The sequence below is a fragment of the Tyto alba genome, unplaced genomic scaffold (assembly GCF_018691265.1).
Source record: "Tyto alba isolate M040663 unplaced genomic scaffold, T.alba_DEE_v4.0 Super-Scaffold_42, whole genome shotgun sequence".
In the NCBI taxonomy this organism is placed as follows: domain Eukaryota; kingdom Metazoa; phylum Chordata; class Aves; order Strigiformes; family Tytonidae; genus Tyto; species Tyto alba.
The window spans coordinates 5,528,795-5,548,754 of record NW_024881318.1 but is presented as its reverse complement, the minus strand read 5'-3'; the positions used below and the strand labels follow the sequence as shown (position 1 = coordinate 5,548,754).

Here is a 19,960-nt window from a genome sequence, read left to right as displayed (position 1 = left end):
ATTTCGGAGGGCAGACTCAGCCCTGGCCATGCATCCCATGTGGTGTGTCCCCTGCACTGGTCAGAGAGAAGCCGGTGGGTTGGGTGGTCCTGTCTGGAGAGGACAACAGCAACACTTGCTGTATGGGGATATGGAAACTATCTGAACCTTGTTACTTGGGTGATGAGACAGCAAAGTGGGATGCTCCTTAGCCTGCCCGTGTTGTACAAGAGAGATTACCTCTTCTGGGGGTTCTGCCTGGTGCTCCCAAGCGCTTGGGGGCATCTGTATGGGGCTGCCAGGAGACCCTCTCTCCCGTTGCCTACTGGCAACATTAATTACAGAATTAATTGGCAGAAACTCTATGCTAAGGACGGTGCAGCAGCCCTTCTAGGGAGAGATCTCATGGACAATAGTTTCCAGAACATCTTCAAATCTTTGAAGTCCTCCCTTTGTTTTGTACTTGCTGATCAGTGCAAACATAATAGCTTCCAGTTCATCCAGTAGAATAATAAAATTCCCAGGTGGGTTATCACGAGGAGGTCTTCAAAGGAGATGAGGATGTGGGACGTTGCTCTGTACTTGCCCTGGAGGGGACCACCCTCCATGTTCAACCCTGGGGCAACTGCCTGGGGCCCCGTGCAGCCAGTGCCTAGCCCCCCTGCTGTGACCCCGACTGGATTATGCTCCTTCTCTGTCCTCTGATGAGGCACGTAATAGTCTGCAGTCCTGAAATAAGTACACTGTGTCATCCCAAAACGATGAGAACACACATCACGTTGCTGGAGCCGCGCACAGTGGCAGTTTTATTATTTTATTATGTTTCCTGCAAACTCAGTGTCTTTTCCAGCCTCTCCTACAACTGCTCTACCTGGCTTTTTAGAAAAAAAAGGTTAAAAAACATGCTGCGAAGAGGCACCAGCCTGCTGCTGCACCAGGATTATTCCTAAAGCTTGGGGTTGTTGCTGTTGTGTTTTGACACTGCAGCTGCCTGCAGTGGGAGCAGACCCTGCTCCTGTGGGTCCAGCAACGGGAATCCTGTTCGTGGCTGTGGATGGAGACATGGATACTCAGACTCTGTCTGCATCCTGCTGGATTTCCAGTCTGTGGGTGCCTGGTCTGCACTTCTGCAGCTCTTTGAGTGCAGAATGATGGATTTTGGTGTGAAATACGCTCAGGAGAGGCTTTGGGCTGCGGTATTCAGGGCGGCTTGATTTGCAGTAGGTGGGATCCTGAATTTTGGTGTCCACCTTGAGGAGCCCTGTGCTTGGTCCCTCCAGCTCCCAGGAGGAGCCCCAGGCTTGGGTGACAGTTGTTTCGGAGCACTGGTGGGTCTTGCCACGCTCCCCACGTGCTGCCATGCCATCCCAGCTTCCATTGCCACGCTTGGGACACAGGTGGTTCAGCATGCCACAACCAGTGTGACACCAGGATGCAGCACGACTTGCCCAAAATTGTTTGTCCTTCTGGTGTTGCAAGCAACACACAAAAACCCCGTGTTGTGTACAGATTATAAAACGCATTCATTTTTCTTTGCTTTTCAGTTTCCTTGCTCTGCTGTTTGATACGACTTGATGCTTATCCTACCTGTAATGAATTTATCACCTTTATAGACTGCCTGAGCTGTTCCTGCACATGCCACAAGAGCAAAGGAGAAGCAGGAAAATTATACTTGAAAATGGCCAAAAAGAAAAAAAAAAAAATCAGCATAGGAGGGCTTGAGAGCAAGCCTTGAACTTGAAACTATTTCTGTTTTTAAATTAACTCTGTTATATTGCTTTTTAAAGAGACTCCAGTGTTTCATCAGTTCAGAAAGGGCCATATAGAATCCACAGAATGTTGTCATGTAGATATATGTTCCATCTTAATTGTAACTAATTAATAGGCTTCTGCTCTTGGTCTTTCTGTTTGGCTGAATCTACATAAGTGGTGAAATTCTTGTGCTAAAGCCTAGGTGATGGCTGGAAGTGCTCGGGCTCTCCATACTGGCACAGCTGCTGTCCTCATGTAAATCTTGCCACCACGGGTAAAAGCTGAGCCTGTACCTAACCCAGGTTTAGGTGGATCCTTACCCAAGTGTCCTGCTGCTGTGCCGGCGACTGCATCATCCCCAGCTCCCAAAGCTGTCGTGATACTTCTTCACAGGACTTGATAGTCCACAAGATTGCGGTTACTTCCTCCAGGTGGTAAGACAGGAACTTACCTTACATATTTTATAAAAATAAAGACCTAACCCATGTTTTTAGCCACTCTGGAGGCAGAGCAGATGTAAGTGTTGGGCTGCATAAGCCTCCCAGGACTGGGGTGCTATGCTCCCCAGCTGCTCCCACCAGAGGATGGAAAAGTCTTGATTTTCAAACTACCCATCAACCCTTCTCAGTATTTTCCCCCCTGAAAAAGCGGAGGGATATCCCCGAGCCCAGCAGTGAAATGCCATGGGAAGCAAGGGGGGTGTCAAACTGTATGGTCCAGGAGTCGGTGGGATGCAAAGAAGCTGTAGGTTGCTCCTCTCCACGGGCCCTTCCTGGGCTTGGTGGTGGGTGACCCAATGGTCTGGGTTATTCAGCAGATGAAAACAGGGAGATGACAGTCAAATACGTGGTGGCGGGTAGCAGAAAAAGGAAGCATAATGAGAAGTGCTGCCAATTAGTTACCACCAGTAACTTCACGTGGCAGAGGAGCAGTTGAAGATGTGTCCAAAATATTCGGTGATTTTTTGCAGGGAATTTTCTCTGATACGTAAGAGGTGCCAGGGGAAGAAAAGGTTTGGCTTGTTGAAATGTACAGATATTTGCAATATATTGCTCACACATTTTGCATGGTGCACACACACCCAAGAACTCAAATCCATCTTGCTGTTAGAGAGGAGAAAGGTATGAACCGAGCGTTAAATCTGTAAGGAGAGTGGCACTCCTTTGCTGGGAAAGGGAAGAAATTCCTCCAGCCATGGATTGCCCTGGGTCACTATCCCAAAAGTTTATTTTGTTAGGATTTTCCAGTAAATATCAGTGTCTCCATTGTTGGGAACAATTGCAGTAGCTGAAAAGCAGTGGTCTGATCAGATAACACCTGGGGGCTTTTGTCCCAGTTCTGATTCAGCTGCATTAGCAAAAACATGTCAGCACTAAATGAAACTTCTCAGCTAATCAGTCTCCATTACAACTTACCTTAGGACAATCAAAATTAAAATGTTCTTTTAAAAGCAAACCCTTTATGATTAAAAACTTGACAACATAAACGTTTGTAAATCAGAACAAAAGCCTGCATTGGGGGAAGAGGAGCATTAAAAACCTTGTAGTGGTGCTCAAAGAAATTCCCCCGGTGCTGCGAGAGGAGAGGCGGGTGGGCGGCACGTCTGCGCTGCGGGGGGATGCTCGGAGACGCCGGCCCGTGTGCCTTGGGAAACTAGAACGGTAAAGAGCCCCTGTTAGCATCTTTGCTCCAGCCCTTTTCATAAGGAGTGAGAAAAAGGAGTTAAGAGGAAGAATTAAAAAAAAAAAAAAAAATGACCTGCTTGAATCATTTCTGATGGGAGAATTGTGATCATATTGCAACTGAAAACAGTTTATGAAACTGTATCAGTTAGGATGGACCGAGGTTTTATGCTCTTACTGCATTTTGATACCCTTCAAATGTTTCACGGCACTTAAATGCAGTTCAACTTTATCATTTCATTTTATTTTGTCTTTTCTGCTGTGCTTCCATCTACCTCATTCTGTTAACGCGTTATGTTTGGTACAGAAAATCCCACTTGCGAATATTCCAACGTTGTTCTGATGAAATAACCATTCATGTCCAAACCCCAGCGTGGCACCCGCGCATCCGGAGCTTGGCGGGCGAGCGAAGCCGGGGGCACTGGGACATCCCTTAGGATGCCAGCATTATTTACAGGCTTGAACACGTCCCCTTGATTTCCGCGGGAGCTGCTGAGCGCTTGGCGCTTGTGTTAAATCTCCCGGGTGAGTTCAGGAACGGGAGGGCTGTGATCCAAAGAGGCGACGGCGCTCGGCCTGTGTCCCCTGGGGTGCTGCAGAAGGGATCTCCTTTAAAACCAGGTCAAGCATCCCAAACCCACCGTCCTCACTGCAAACAAAGTAGGACGGAGGATGAGGACCTGCCTCGTGCCACCCGGCTGCCGGGGGCGACGCGGAGGCCCCAGCAGCTGGGCAGCGAGGGAGGGAGGCTGTTTATTAGGCAAAACCCAGGCTGAGTGCAGAACAAGCAGGGTTTCCTAGCTCTGGAGCAGCTAGCTAATCCCCAAAACGGCTTTCCCACTGACCCCATGGCATTTTTTTTTCAGGAGTTGCCTTGCAGGGCTGTGTTACCTGCTCGGCGATGCTTTAAGACAGGTCCAGGAGACTTTCCTTCCAAGTGGTTGTGATTTTCCCCCCCCATAAACCTGTTTTTCTGCCCGTCCCTTTGTTCTCCTCTTTATGACAAGATCCCACACCTCACCTCTGCGCGACGCTGCATGGGCTCATCCACAGCTCCCAGCGCACACCCCAGACCAAAGCAGGGTTCACTGCAGCAGCATCCCGAGGATGCGGGCGCGGAGAACTTGCCTGGCTTCTGTGCGAGTCCGGATCCTGCTGAGCACAGCCTCTGGGTGCTGCCCGTGTGGGAGCCCTGTGCCACCTCTGCTCCGGTCCTGTGTCCCCCCGGCACTCACTGGGCTGGCCCACGAGCAGCTGCTCTTGCATGGGCACTCCTGGGAGCTCCTGCCCTTTAAAAATTCATTTTCAGCGCCAGTGCTGGGAGTTGGATCCGTGGGAATTCAGCGGTACGTAGCTTGCTGTTACCAGCGGTTCAGGTAGCTATGGAGGGACTATAGATACAGGAGTAACGAGAGATGGAATCGGCAGAACATTGCAAACAGGTGACGTTTGGAAATCTAAGCACTGTGCTTGGAGTACTGAGCTGGGAAAGGCTTCCTTCACAGACTGCTAGTTATAGCTGGGACCCAGCAAAGTACTTAAATAATGCGCTCAACTTCCAAAATGCCTCAGATTGTCACATTGGGATTTGTATAATACATCTAAGTCCTCTAACAGTGACCTGATACAACTGTGGCAGGTGTGATCTGCAAATCTGTGTTATTAAAGCCATCTGTCCTTTGCAGAAGATGCTTCAATAGCATGGTAACAAACAGAAAATAAGTTTTTGGGGTGCAGCAAGTGCTTTGCCTCCTGGAGCACCGAAGCATCTCTGTTTCCAGGGGTGTATGCCTCACCTCTTTGCTTCCTGCAAGATACACCACCGCAGCCTGCCATCGATGCAGCACAGGCGTGCTGGGCAGGTTCCTCTGCAGCATCCGATGGTGAGGCCGTGGCGAGCAATGAGGGCTGACCGGGGAGGAGCAGAGGAGCTCTCTTTCAAGGTTGCTGATGTCTCTCTGTCTCGTTTTTTTCAGGGTTACCTTTCCGAAGGCTTAGTAACAAAATGGTATCGTTCCCCCCGCCTCCTCCTCTCGCCAAACAACTACACCAAAGCCATCGATATGTGGGCAGCCGGCTGCATCCTGGCCGAGATGCTGACAGGAAGGATGCTCTTCGCTGGTAGGTTTCTAGCTGCCATTGATTAATTTTTTTCCTCCTTCCCTTCTTCCTTGCTACCCAATTCAGAGGCTTTTTAGCATGGCAAAGGGAATTCCCCTCTCCTTGCCAGCCAAGGCAATGAAGCATCGCGACAGGTTGGTTATTAGACGTGAGAGCTGTCTCCAGAACAAACTTCACTTGCTCAGCCTCTGCTATTAGAGGGTGCCTCGGTTGCTGCAAACTTCCCTGAGACAGGCAAGCCCTTGGGGTGGGAGAATAGTTACCGTTTTGATTTTCACTCAGCCCTCTTGTGCTTGCCTGTGAAGGACACGTGGTGATGTGGGTGTGGTGACAGCCAGTGGGGTGCCTGAGGCTGGCTGGGGCCAATGGTGGCCGTGCCGAGCCTTGCCGTGCAGGGACGGTCTGCTGGCAAAAGCAGAACCCCAAACAAAGAACAATTCTGATGAGACAACAAAACCTTTTTATGTTTCTGTGTTTCCCAACAGAAAATAAGAGCTTTTTGTTGGGAGGAAGAATGCTAAAAAAATATCATAGGATGGAGTATAAGGACAGGAGATAATGTGTTCCCTGTCCCAAGAGGTTTGTACTCTATGCTGTAGATTTGAATTGTGATTGGTGCCTTCAATGTATTGCTTTTTTTTTTTTGAGGGGAGACATTTGAACACCACTACCTGTTTTCAGCCATGTTCAGGATTTTCCTATAGGCATGTATTGGAGTTGTAAAAGTGCAGTGCAAGGAGAAGACAACAAAAAAAGCACTGGCAAGGAGCACATAATTATCAGTGCGGCATTTGAAGCTCAACTCTGATGTTCTTGGGACATTTAAACAGCAAATACTTGTTTAATACAGTTCCAAAAACGCTACTGTCAGGAGCAAAGCTGTTCTTTCTGAGCCGGGACGTGAAGTTATTCATTCAGGACTGAAGCAGCCACTCCCTGCCTGTTGAACAAGCTGCCTCCCTGCCCAAGGTCTGCAGCAGTGCTCCTCCGTGGTTGTCTCTCCATCCCCCATTAGTGTTTTGAATGACAAGGTTTAACGCATTTCATGAGCAGCTGTTCGCAGAGTTGTGTAAATAAATAATTAGACCCATTAATAATGGAGAAGGATATTTTCTTCGCAAATATTTCAGTTCACCGCAAAGTTCTGCAGCCAGTTCTTGATTGAAGCTGCTCTGTTGCTCCCGCCCCACTCCCACTTGCAGCTTACATATTTCTTTTGTGAAAGCTGAAAATTAAGCAGTCAGTATCATTTCAAAAAGATCATTAAAGTTGCCTCCCTTTCCTTCCTTCCTCTCGTCCTTGGTCTCCCCTCCCCAAAATTTTCAAGTCCAGGGATTTCAGCTCTGGAAATTCTGCATCAGACCTGGCTGGTCCTGCTGCTGCCTCAGGATATATTCAAGGAGTAGGGACGTCTCCACGTGCTGCTCGTCCCTGTGGATGCGGGGCATGTTCTGGTCTTGCTGGGAGATGCTGCCCGTGAGTGAGCTCCTCAGGCATCTCTGCCAGCTGCCTCCCCTTGCCAAGCTGTGGTTTGCACCGTGGGAGAGTCTCCAAGCTTTTTGGATGGAAGCAAACTGGACGATGCCTTTCCAGGGCACCGGACCCAAACTAACCCCAAGGAAACCAGAGCAGCAGAAGCAAACCCCAGCACAGATGGCAGGGTCCTGGTCTTGCAGGATTTGCACCAGATCAGAGCAACGCACCGCCTCGTACTAAACTGGGTGTCTCTGGAGCCCCAGGGACAATCCTCTTGGACAATCTCTCTTTTCCTATCCTTGCCCCCCATGTCAAACAGCAAAACAAGACTGGCTGTCCAGGTTCTTCTCTGGCCATCCCTATCAGAGCACCCAAGCACTCGTGTTTATCCCAGTTTTCTAAACTTTGCTTGACCCCTCTCTCAGCCCCAGCTTGGTTTTGATGCTGTCTGTGGATCCCAGAGGTAGAAGCTACATTGGCTGTCACCAGCCATCTACTCCCTCGGTGTCCCAGCTGGTCCCTGATGATTCTTTCATGCTCAAGGCAGAGGCAGAGGCAGCTCCAGGGTGTGATTCATCTGGCCTCTGTTATCTGTCTGCCTTCAGCTGGGATTGTGCCTTAGAAATATGTATTTTTCCACTACTGCTCATAAAGAGCATCTGGAAGACAAACCGAAGTGCCCGTGCTGGTGTTGCACGTGGCTGCAGGTGAGATCAGTTCTGTCCCAGCTGCCCAGGCGAGATGCCCCAGAGCCGCCGTACAGGAGCCTGCTCTGCAGGTTGGTTCCTGAGAGTCCACAGCAAGTTAGGGACCGGGAGATGGGAGCTGGCAGATCATGGACTGGGCTCAGCTGGACAAGTGCTGCAAACATCCCTGCTTCTCTGCTTTCCAGCCCTGTGTGATTGCTTAATAAGCCCCCAGATGCTGGCAGGGGTTAGTTAATGGGTGGGGATGAAAACCAAAGCTCAAAGTACATACTGCTTTCGGGTTGCTTTAGAAATCATCTATAAAGTTGTTGCAGGAATGTCCTGGCCCCGTGCCCCATTTACCTGGCCTCCTCCTACACTAGTCAGTAAAGAAGAGCTGGGGTGGGAGAATGGCAGTGGGGCAGAGTGCTTGTGGTGTCCCACGCCACAAACCACCTTCCATCTGCTGGTGTCCAAAGAGGAGGAGAATAAAATCCAACCACTCAGAGTAGCTAAAACTGGCAAACACTTGTATGACAGCATGGGTTCATCTTTGCTTTTATTTTTGCCTCTTTGCCTGAGAGAAGGGATTTTCCCCTGTCCAGCTGCAGCCCCCATTGCTGTGGGACAAGACTTTCGGAGGGAGAGTCCTTGGTCACCAGCAAACACCTCGTGGGAAATAACAGCGATGTTGTTCCCACAAAGTTGCAAACCTCCAGTAATTGCCTTACACTGGATAAATGGTTGTTTGTGTATGCGTCAGCGGCACAATTTGAATGCTTAGCATAAGTCAATATAATTAACTCAGTAGTCTATCTGGGTTAATTTAATGCAGTTAAATTAAGGCGATCAGTTGTTAAGAATAGACGTCACTCCCTGCTTTCATTCTCCTGCACAAGTTAATGAACACCCAGCAGAGAGGGACCCCCAGCCCTTTGCCCTCCCCACAGCCGCGGTGGCAGGAGCAGCTTTGGATTTGGCAGAGCCCCGGGAGGGCACAAGAAATTGGGCTAACCCAAGGCTCACAGGAGCGTAGCACATCAACAGCTAAAATCTGGTTCACAGACCTTCAGAGAGCTCCCTACCACAAGCAGCGTGGAAACCAGAGAAGAGTGTCCATAGCTGAGTGGCTACAGCTCCCTCCAGTGACATTTCCACCCTCCGCTGCCAAAACGTATCCAAAAGCATCTCCAGTGGAAGCAAGAGAATGTAGGAGAAAAAGAAAAGCTGCCTGTCCTCACACATGTCTCCGGGGTTCACCAGTGGGGCTGTGCCTGAGACCAAGAGCTAGGAGGTGGCACGGTCGCTTTTCCCGTGGGATTGATGTTTGCTCCCAGAATATTCGGTAGCAGGGCTTGGAGGCTTACCCAGGACCTGAGGAAGGGCTCCCTTTTCCAAGACATGACACAGAGCTCCTTGTTCTGTCATCGGCTAACAACAGCACATTGTGTTTATTCTGTCTGTAGTTTGCATTTTTCTTTTCAGGAATTAATGCCTCCGGAAGGTCCCTAGTAATGGTGGAGAATTGGGTTCCTGAGAGGGCTTCCAGTGTTGCATTAGCAGCTTCCTTGTGTGATGAAACGCAGTGCCTTTTGGCTGCTGGGCACCTTCAGTGAGCAGTGGCTGGAGCTGCACTGAGAGAAGAACACCCAGGAGGCCTTTGTGACTTTCAGTACCCTGTAATTTTGATCATCATTTGGGAATTATCCTGACTAACAAGGTGTTCGTTTCCTGATGGTCATCTTTAGTTTCTCCAGGAGCCATACTGCAAAACTCTAGATGAGGAAAAATGTAATTTGCCCAGGATTGATATTAGGATTGTGTCCAATTGTTTCTCTCTCTTTTCCCGTTGCTCTATCGTCTTCTGAGGCTTTGCTCTGAGCAAATGTGTGGTGTGATGGTGACCAGCTGTGCTAATGTCAGTGTTGCTTTGGGGTTGTCTAAGTTCACTGCCATGTCCTGGCTCAGAGCTCTGCCATCTGGGGTGAAAGTGGCCACGACTGCATTGAACCAAACCTTGTTGGAGAGATGAGGCCATGATGGATGGAGACCCTTTCCCAGCCTCAGTGTTTGGAACTTCTCTTGCCTGGGGAGGAGTGTTTGGGGTCAGCTCCGTGGATGTGAGTCTGGAAACCTCCTGCAGACCCACAGGGAGCTTTGAGCTGGGGAGGATAGCCCCTGTGAGGTGCCAGGGACCTCCAAAGGGACAGGGTTGCCTGAGGGCATGAAGCCAGCAATGGTCTCCACCAACCCCTACGAGTTGGCTTCTCTACCCTCCCTGCAGACTGGTCAGAAGTGCTGTGCCATAAATGAGGTTCGCTTCTCTTGCTGTGGATCAGCTGGGTGCTGCTTCCCAGTGAAGCAGCCTGAAATCCATGGCTTGGACAGGAGGGACTTGGTAGCCCAAAAATCCCCATTTGGTTTGTCCGCCCCAGCCAGCTCGCTGTCTTAATGGATAGTCCTGCCTCTAATAACAGAATATTTATAACTGGCGCTTCTGGCAGACAGAAAATCAATAGTATTTCTGCTAGGCTGATTCTCTGTACATGTGGGAAGCTGGAAATCAGCTGTGGAGCTCTTGGTCACATCCAGTAGTGCGCCAAAGAATGAGATTAACGTTCATTAATGAGGCGGTTGGCTCTGCTCCACTGGTACTGCTGCTTCTCACTGACAGGTAGCCAGTCCTGAGCAGGGACTTAGGGATGCCTGGATAAATATGTCCCGAAGGAAAAGGATTAAAAATATATGATTGCCCACAGTGGTTGTTGGGATTATCACCACCAGATCCTTGACTTGGTGCCCACCAAGCTCGCTTGGCTTGGCGCCCAGCCTTTCCCATCAGGAGAGCACAGAGGTTGAGCACTTGCATTCATTTAAAGCTGAAGCTTTGGGACCCCTGGAGCTGGGTTCATGATCTTCTTGTTATCGTTGGGGTTGTGAATGAACCCAGCCATGTTTTGTGGCCGTTGGAGCAGATATTCATCTCCTTCCATCACACAGTATGGAGCCCACCCGTGGGTAAGAGCTCCCACCTCCACGATTTCGACTGGGTAGTTTCTGCTCAGCCTGACAGCCTCAGGGTGATACGCCAGGAGGGCAAATCATCTAAGTTAACTCTTTTCACCCTTAAAATGGGGTGACGTGGCTGGGAGCCCCACTGACATGAGTGGGAGAGGGAGGGATGGGGGCTTTGGGGACTGCACAGCCCGTGTGTGTGCAGGTGGAGGCATCTCCCCTGAAGCCGTGCATGAGCAGGCACTCCGTGTGCTGCTGTGTGGAGGGAGAACCGGAAGGCGAGCTCTCAGGCAGGCGACGGGGTGGGAACACAGGGGCAGGGAAGTGACCCGGGGACATAAGAAGGTGGTGAGGACATTCTCCTTGGAGCAAAGAGCGGTGGCTGACGCCTGGAAGCGTCAGCGCAGAGGGGCTGGTGGGAGATCGCGGCACTGCGGTGACGTGGCTCATTTCACAGGGGTGGCTGATAATCCCACCCCCACCCCGCCCCCGGTTTAACTTCTGGGTCTCATCTCACTGCCTGTTTTCTGCCCGTTTAGGGGGTCACGAGCTGGAACAGATGCAACTTATTCTGGAGACGATCCCCGTTATCCACGAGGAGGACAAAGAGGAGCTGCTCAAGGTGATGCCCACCTTCATCAACAGCACCTGGGAAGTGAGGAAGCCGCTGCGCAAGCTGCTCCCCGAGGTGGACAGCGAAGGTACCGTAGTGCCCGCTGGCTTTGGAGGCATCTTCCTCCTGGGGCTTCCCCCAGCTGCCGAGTTCCCAGACCTGTTTCCCCCAGGGATCACAGGAATCGTCCTCTAAGGCCAAGTGCATGAACGCTGGTGAACAGGATTCAGATATCTGGGGGTTTGCAGCTCACGGTCCCACATGCAGCTCACGTATCCCCACGATTGTCCCCCGCTCAGGTCCTGCCTGCCATCCCACCGGGGAAGGTGTGGGCTGCAGGGCAGCGCTCGTGATGCAGTAGCTTTCTCTCAGGTAGCTCCTACAGAAAAAAAGGGTGAAATAGTCTTCCAAGACACTCTCAAGGTGCATCCCTGCCTTCCTGTGCTGCTTCTTGAGCTGTGAGGGTTCAGCCCAGGGGTTATTTTCAAGCCCTGTTTATTTTCTTGCCGCGCTTTTTGCATGAACGCGATTGTATAGTAGGAAAAAAAAAAAAATAAGTGCTTTTACTTCACAAATATCTGAACTCCGCGAGGTGGTTGCTACAGGCAGGAATGTTGCCCAAGTGCTCCAAGGTCTGGGCATCACTGGTGTCAGGATGTAGCAGCCCGCAACGCTTGGATATCACATCAGCTAAATATCACATTTGGCTAAAGCTTAAAAAAAAAAAAAAAAAAAAATCAGCAGCGTGTTGTTGCAAGGGAGCTGCAAACCACAGGCTTTTGGACCTGAGCTTTTGCCCGGAGCAGCTTTGTGGGCAGTGAGAGCTTGCAGGGCAGCAGCCAGAGTTGAGCAGTGTGGACCAGGGCACGTCAGCTCTTCTGAGCTCCTTCCAAAGCTTAAACTAGGCTGGTGGACCTGGCCACCTGCTTTTGGGAAGACGTCAGGACCAAGCCTGGCTTTATGTTTGCTGGCATAATTCTTCATTGTAAGACGTCTGCTCTATGGGCTTGGCAGTGCGATACCCATCGGCTGGGGTTACCCAGGGACGGCGTCAGCCGCCGGCAAGTGGGAATGGATTTATTCCCTGTTGTTACTGCAGGAAGAAAGGTCACCCGTGCCCCTCACATAATTCATTGACATTTTCCTGCCTCTCTGACCCGTAATATATTGTAATATATGGCTCGGAATATATCGTTCCTCCACGCTTCTTGCCCGCAGTCAGTGACCTGATGAAGCTATTGATTCCTTCCTACTTAATTGGTCCAAGCGACGAAATAATCTCGTGGGAGACAAGATTGGTTAATGTTTAAGCCCTGAAGCAATAGGTACGGCCCGCCCTTTCTGCTGAGTGATTTTGTCCCTAAATAAACTGTCCCATTCACACAATTACATCTTTGATGGGGACGTTTCTGAAGGTACAATGCAAAAATTGTAACTGAAGAAAGGCATATTCCTATTTGTCTTACCTGAGCCCTAAGGGACTCTTCCATGCACCAAGAATCAACTGAATAAGCAACGTCTTTAATGACAGGCTTTGATCTTTTCACATAACCTTGGTAAAAAGAATCATCAAAGAAATCACAACAATCCCTCTACATATAAATTTAATTCTAGTCACTTTATTTGCACTTAATTTCCTCCTTCATCATTGTAGAAAGTGTTCATGCTCCACAGTTTTTCTAAAATAATTTTATGCACTCGAAATTCTTTAAATATTAATGGGTAAAATAATTTCATAGCGTTGGTCATGCCGAACACTTTTAAAAACTGCACTTCAAATCTAATCCTGCTTAGTTGCACATAAAGAATGTGAAATCAGTTGTCTGAAGCCCAGCGTGCTTGTCAGATGGATCTGAGAGCACGGAATCAAATCCCGACACCGTCCCAAGGTCTTTTTGGGGCATGAGCTTAGCGTTCCAGCCCGGGATCACGGCACTGGGTAGAGTATGTGTATGCTGTCCTGTGGAGGGGTGATGCTCTCACAGTCATTTCTGACACCTGCAGGCTGCAAGGTTGCTCCACTGCAAGCACACAGCTCCCGTGGGGAGTAAGATGGATGCAGCAAGGACACAAGTGCCTGTTTTAGATGCACACAGGATGTGACCTTTAATTCCTTCCTTACTTCAAGGGGCTTTGTTGTAGGGGATTCTCCAGGCTCGTCCTGGAAAGGAAGCTGGTATTGCTTTTGAGGAACTAATGAGCTTGTTTCTCTCTGCTTCACAGCTATTGATTTTCTGGAGAAGATACTGACATTTAACCCTATGGATCGATTAACGGCTGAGATGGGTCTGCAGCATCCTTACATGAGCCCGTATTCCTGCCCTGAGGATGAGCCAGTGTCTCAGCATCCGTTCCGGATCGAGGATGAGATTGATGATGTTTTACTGATGGAAGCCAACCAGAGCCAGATGTCTAACTGGGACAGGTATGGTACCGAAGGCTGGACCAGAGGCCAGATAATACTTTAGATTCTTTAGGCAGAGCTTGGCTAGTGAGCCTCTGACCTGCTTGTGATTGGGTTCAGGCACGTTCCGGAAAGACACCTGATTTTCCTTTTTTATACCATATTGTAATTCTTGCCCAGGCTGGCACCTGGCTGAAGCCAACAAGGGGTTCATCATTGATTTCCACAGGGAGTAGATGCTGAGTCTGCATGTTCCAGTCACCAAATATCTTTCTGCTCTTGGTTTGGTTCACAGCCTATGTGTCTTTATTTGGGTTACATCTGTTTAAGTGACGCTACGGTTCTTCCCGCTGTCCTCTGTCCCTATAATATAAGCTATAAAACAATGTAATTTTTGCACTTTTTGGGGACCAGGCCTGATTTGGAGCTCTCTATTTATCACTTTCCAGGGTGCATAAGCAGCAGAGGCCACAGATCTGGGGTCTTTCAAAAAATCCTTAATTGTGTTGACTTTTAAATGGTTTGCTCAAAATTCTACAGAAGGTTTAGAGCAGATCAAGGCCTTGAGCTGAGATCTCTCATGTCCTAGCCGATTACCCCAGTTACAAGACCAGTCCCAGTACTGGAGCAGGTAGAACAAAATAAGCAGCTAAGAATTAAGTAGGTTCACTTTTCTATAGAGCTCCTTCCAGCTGAGCAGGGTGAGCTGGCTGAGGATGTCTGTGGCATTGTTCCTCTCTGCATAGCAATTACATCCCCTCGCCTTCTTAATCCGCTGTATTTCACCAACATTTTAAAAATAATCTAAAGAAATGCCTTGCCTTCACTATTACTAACCTCTTTGCCTGCGTGAACAAGTATCAGGGTGGAGGCTGGGGGGAACAACCAGGTAAATTAGATAAAGAGGAAAGCTGAGAGCTTTTCTCAGGATATCTCTCTTCAGTGCATCCCCACAGCTCCAGCATCCCTGCCAGTTACAGTCCCCAAAACAGCAAATCAGCTGCTGGAGGTCACTTTGTCACCCTTTTATCTCTTGGCTTCTATATTTCTTGGTGTAACATAAGAGGTGGGACCTAGACTGTTGGTCCTGGCACCCAGCTGGGGACATTTGCCATAGGGCCATAAATTTTGCAACACAAGCTGAGGGCTTTAGAGATGGGAAATGATTTTGCCTTTGTGTTGTGGGACACCCAAAGAGCATTTCATTGCCAGGACACAGAGCCCCAGTACCAGGCATAACGCATCTTTTAAAGGCAGCTCAGTTAGGAACCAGTAAATTAGATGTCACTTCGAAAACCGTGGCTGAGAATGGGTGTTGTCGGGTAATTGCAATCAAGGAGTTTGACTGGCCTGAGAAGCTATTACTTAGCAAGGTGACCCTCAGGGATGCTCGTGGTCCACGACGTCAGAGTAAACTGGTGATGTCCAATCTCAGTGGGGATCTAAGCCCATCTTTTCTATTTTTATGGCAACAAACTAGGAGTGCTCACACTGTGGGTACTTGTCTGTGGGCTGAGGGAGAGTTTGATTATTGATATTGTTAATCATGTTTTAAAGCCAAGTGGAGGGAAGATGATGAAGGGCTAAATGAAGGGGACAGCTGGTCTGGTTGTTGGGCTTTTATGCCCACTACTGGTCCCGTCTGACTCTTGATAAATTACTCATCCCCCTGCCTTTTTTAATACACAAGAAAAAGGTCCCTAATATTAATTAGAATGTAACGGTCTGTAGGTAAGCAGCATATTAGCAAGAAAAATGTAAAAACAGCAGCAGCAGCGTGCATATATCTGTTTGAGCACTGCTGTTTCTAACAAAGCCATCGTCTGCGTGTCTGATGGCAGCGTGTCTTTCGCAGGTATCACGTAAGCCTCTCCTCCGACTTGGAATGGAGACACGATAAATACCATGACATGGATGAGGTTCAGCGGGATCCCCGGGCAGGGTCTGAATCCATCGCTGAAGAAGCACAAGTCGATCCACGGAAATACTCACAAAGCAGCTCGGAAAGGTTCTTGGAGCTCTCCCACTCATCCATGGACCGAGTATTTGATGCCGATTGTGGGAAATCGTGTGATTACAAAGTGGGGTCGCCCTCCTACTTGGACAAATTGCTGTGGAGAGACAATAAGCCTCATCACTACTCAGAGCCTAAGCTGATTTTAGATTTATCCCACTGGAAAAGAGCAACCATTGCACCCACAGCTGAGCTGTCCCTGGAAGAAGAACCATCCAACCTCTTTCTGGAGATTGCTCAGTGGGTGAAGAGCACGCAGGTGGGTCTTGAGTGTCCCAGTTCTCTTCCAGAGATTCAGGAACGGAGCCTGCCATCTTCTCCTCACAATCTCCACAAAGAACCCACGGAGGTGAACAGTGAAACAGACCCTGAGTTTGACTTGGACGTCTTCATCTCCAGGGCACTGAAACTTTGCACAAAACCCGAGGATCTTCCAGACAACAAGCTTAATGACATCAACGGGGCCTGCATACCTGAGCACCCCGGTGAGATTGTACAAGCAGAGGTGTACCAGAAAGAGCGATGGTGAGGAACACACACCTGGGAAACCCCACTGTATCTCCCCCTTCCTCTCTGATGGTGTGGCCATTGCCCGGGGCCGAGTGGCTTCTGTCTGTCATTGAGCATCTGTTTTTTACACTATACTGAATGCCTTTTTCTGAAAAGGCAAGCACAAACCACATGCCCCTTTTGACGCCTTAGAAATACCTTTAAGGGAATCAAGAGGTGAGAATGAAATACTGAGTTTCTTATACTGCCTTAACACTCTTGCCTTGCAATCTCTGGAACCTGTTTGAAACTTAAATGTACGAGGGAAAGGTGACAGTACATGGTAAGTTTACAAACAGAAGTCAAATCAACTTCTTTTCCTTTCTTTTTCTATAGCATCTTAAAATGATGAGGACAAAATCAGAATTTTCCTTATGGTCGGATACCCTCCTGGTTTGATGGGTTCCCAAAACCCCAAACTCTGAGCTCCTCTGAGGCACCCGTGTGAGTACAGGCGGTACAGAGAGACGCGGTGCCAGGCAGTGTCTGTGGTCAGCCATCAGTCAGCAGAGAATGGAGCTAGAGGTAGAGTTTGGCCATCAGACAGAAAATAACTCTTCGAGAATGTTAACGGGGAAGGAATTCAACCTACAGGATATGGGCCACTCGGGATTTAATTTTGTTTTTTTTTCTGATTGGAAGACAAAATTTGTGCTAAGCAGATTCTCCTCGTTTGGTTTCTCGCACATATTCTCCCTTCTGTTGCACGGGGTAGGTCTGAGCAATCCGAGCACTCGGGAGGCCCCACACGATGATTTTCAGCGTAACAGCCTGGCGCTGCCAGTCCTGCCTGAGGCAGCTGCCCAGCAGACCAGCAACTGGTGGTGGTGGTACGGGCTGGACGGGAGGCGAGAGCTAGAAACAGGGTGTCTCACAGTGTGATGCTGCCTGGCACCACCAGCTGCACAGACTCAGCAAGGGCACCCACCTTGGCTAATTAAAAAAGGAATGGAAGTACTCCTATTTTACCTTCTGACAAAGATGCTGTAAGGAAAACAACAGTTCCTGTGGCATTAGATTCGTAACTGGCCACTTTGCTTCCAGCTTCTTTGGAAGATGCTGGTGTCAGCAGGCAACTGAGCGTGGTTTGTAAATAGACACAAACACAACTGATCTACTGTAACTTCTGTTTTCATCCACACTTCTGAGCACCTTAATAATTAATCAGCTAACAAGAGTTTGTATATGGAAGAAATGTTCTATACTTATATTTAATCCTACTCGGCAGTTTTTTATCTGTAAATAGTGTCATAAAAGCCAGGCTTTGCTTTCCTTGCCATCGTGTCACTGTGCTCTCCAGCACAGCAGCACTACTTTCATTTGTAAAGGGGAAACTACTGTACTTAGTAACTCCAAGATCCGCATTTAACTATTGTTCCTGTACAAATTATTTCTACCCTTTTAACAAGCAATCCACTAAATGTCCTGAGATGTGAAGAAAACTCATGTGGGGCTTGGGTGATAACTAACAGCAGCATTTACTGTATTAACCCTTGTTTCTGTTCTGGGTGGGATCAGGTACGGGTTTAGCTGTAGGAGAGCTTGTGCTAGGCATTGGCAAGCCCAAAAATTTGTTCTTATTGTGAAGATCTCTGCTTAGGCTGACTGAAACGCCGTTACTCCAGCTGATAAGCAGCACAGGCTGCCGGCTGCATGGGTGGGTTGGGGTGGAAGCCCTGGGGCAGGGGTGGAGAAGGCATCTGGAAGGCAAGGCCGTTGGAGAAGGCAATTGGAAGGCAAGGCTGTTGGGCTCTGCTCTTTGCTTCGAGTGTTTGGATGTCCCCCACAGCGGTTTAGAAGGGGGAGACGAGAGAAACAGGGGGTTGGTTTCCAGTGTGTTGCAGATTATTGATATACCTCAACTTAAGCTCAGCACTTTTCCCGGTGGTGGGAGCAATTCACACACCGAAGAAGCGGCCGCCCCGGCAGCGGAGCGGATCCAAATCCGGCCCTGGCAGCCCACGACCCAGCACCCGTGGTCCTGCTCGGCTTCGCCGTGTGCCCAGCAGCGTCCGGCCAAGGCTGGGAATGGGGCTGGGATTGCCGGCGCTCCGGCGAGCGCGTGCCGAGGGAGGGGGAGGCGGCAGCACCCGCGGTTGTGTCCCATCGCTGCCCGGTGCCACCCCGGGGCGGAGGAGCCGGTAACGCCCCGGTGGGAGATGCACAAACACTGCCGCCGGAGGCATCAGCTGAAAATGAGGATTTGGGGAGCTGGCGGAGTTTAAACCAGAGGGATAAGGTCAGCAGTGTGAGATCTGACGTTTAAAACTCTTTTTCTGACGGATTCAGCAACTATTTGCTACCGTTGGGTTAAACACGGAGGTGTGCTGACATGTGAAATCAGCGGCGATCAAACCATGCCAGCATTTTCCTCGGCGGACATCAGTCGCCACATCCTCTGAAACCAGAAGCCATTTCCCGTGGGTTGTTATTTTCGGGCTGAACATTTTCACCAGAGGCATGCAGGACTATTTGCTATGGCCATGAAAGTAATAATTTTGCTTTTGAATATTGTCTTCTAAGGAGGAGTGGGAGTTTGAGGGACCACAGTTAAAGTGTAATACTAACTTCACAAGAAGCAAACAGAGTGTATTGCCACCGCTTCAGGTTTTCCATCTCGGTTCGTGAGCTGTTATTTGATGTTGTTCCAAAACTTCGGCGTCACGTGCTGGGAAAGCAAGGGGATTAAGAGAGGTGGCTTTAATTTGTTACCTGAGTGTGCTCAGCCAATCACAAGCCAGACTTATTTCTCATCTACAACAATAAAATTTAAGGCCTGAGCCTTCCTTGCTTGGCAGTGTATAATTCTTTTGCTTATTATGAGACTTGAAATGTTTCTTCCAATACTCCTGTCTAGGTTTCTTCTGCAAATGATCATGAACACCTGAATTAGGGTGTGCACTGAATGAATATTTGCGTTTGGTGTTTGGTGGCTTTTCTCCCAGCTTTGCTTTGGCTGGTGCAGACCATCTGAGTGCTTGGGGCCACGGGGAGGGAATTTAGACCTCGTCACCAACACGGTGACTTCTGCAAACCGCTGCTTCTAGCGGTTGTTTGAAGAATCATTTCAGTGCAAGGTTGACCATCAGGTATTTCACTAAATATTTTAGCAGCCTTCCAGTACCTAAAAGGGCTCTAAAAGAAAGCTAGAGAGGGAATTTTTACAAGGGCATATAGTGACAGGACAAGGGATAATGTACTTAAACTGACAGAGGGCAGATTTAGATGAGATCTAAGGCAGCAATTCCTCCCTGTTTGGGGGGTGAGGCGCTGGCCCAGGGTGCCCAGAGCAGCTGTGGGTGCCCCCTCCCTGGAAGGGTTCAAGGCCAGGTTGGACGGGGCTGGGAGCCCCCTGGGCTGGGGGAAGGGGGCCCTGCCCGGGGCAGGGGGGGGCACTGGGTGATCTGTGAAGGTCCCTTCCAGCCCAAACCATTCTGTGATTCTATGTTACTTCTTTACAAAAGAGACAAAGGGAGCACCGCTGTCATTAATAATGCAGATGGTGTGTTGGGCAACTGGGATGGGTGGACGCCCTGGACCTAGAGGTGCCAGCATGGGCGTGCTGAGCGGGAGGGGCAGAAGCTGCTCGTTGTGATCTCCAAAGCTCAGGAGTGGGCAATGTGGTCCTGCTTGGTGACATGGAGAGGCCCCGCAATAACACCACGGGGA

At 49.4% G+C, this 19,960-nt stretch overlaps 1 protein-coding gene across 4 annotated transcripts in view; it reads left to right on the top strand.

The window, feature by feature from the left end:
* Positions 1 to 19,077, top strand: part of MAPK4 (mitogen-activated protein kinase 4) — a 46,315-nt gene extending 27,238 nt beyond the window's left edge. For 3 of the 4 annotated variants that reach the window (XM_042804804.1, XM_042804802.1, XM_033011192.2), the window contains 4 exons: positions 5,390 to 5,534; positions 11,251 to 11,412; positions 13,548 to 13,749; positions 15,584 to 19,077. In XM_042804804.1, coding sequence (XP_042660738.1) covers positions 5,390 to 5,534; positions 11,251 to 11,412; positions 13,548 to 13,749; positions 15,584 to 16,271 — 1,197 coding nt within the window. In that variant the 3' untranslated portion in view covers positions 16,272 to 19,077. Of the gene's footprint in view, positions 1 to 5,389; positions 5,535 to 6,019; positions 6,114 to 11,250; positions 11,413 to 13,547; positions 13,750 to 15,583 lie in introns of those variants that run through there. The other variant, XM_042804805.1, reaches the window with a different exon arrangement.
* The last annotated feature ends 883 nt before the right edge of the window (positions 19,078 to 19,960 follow it).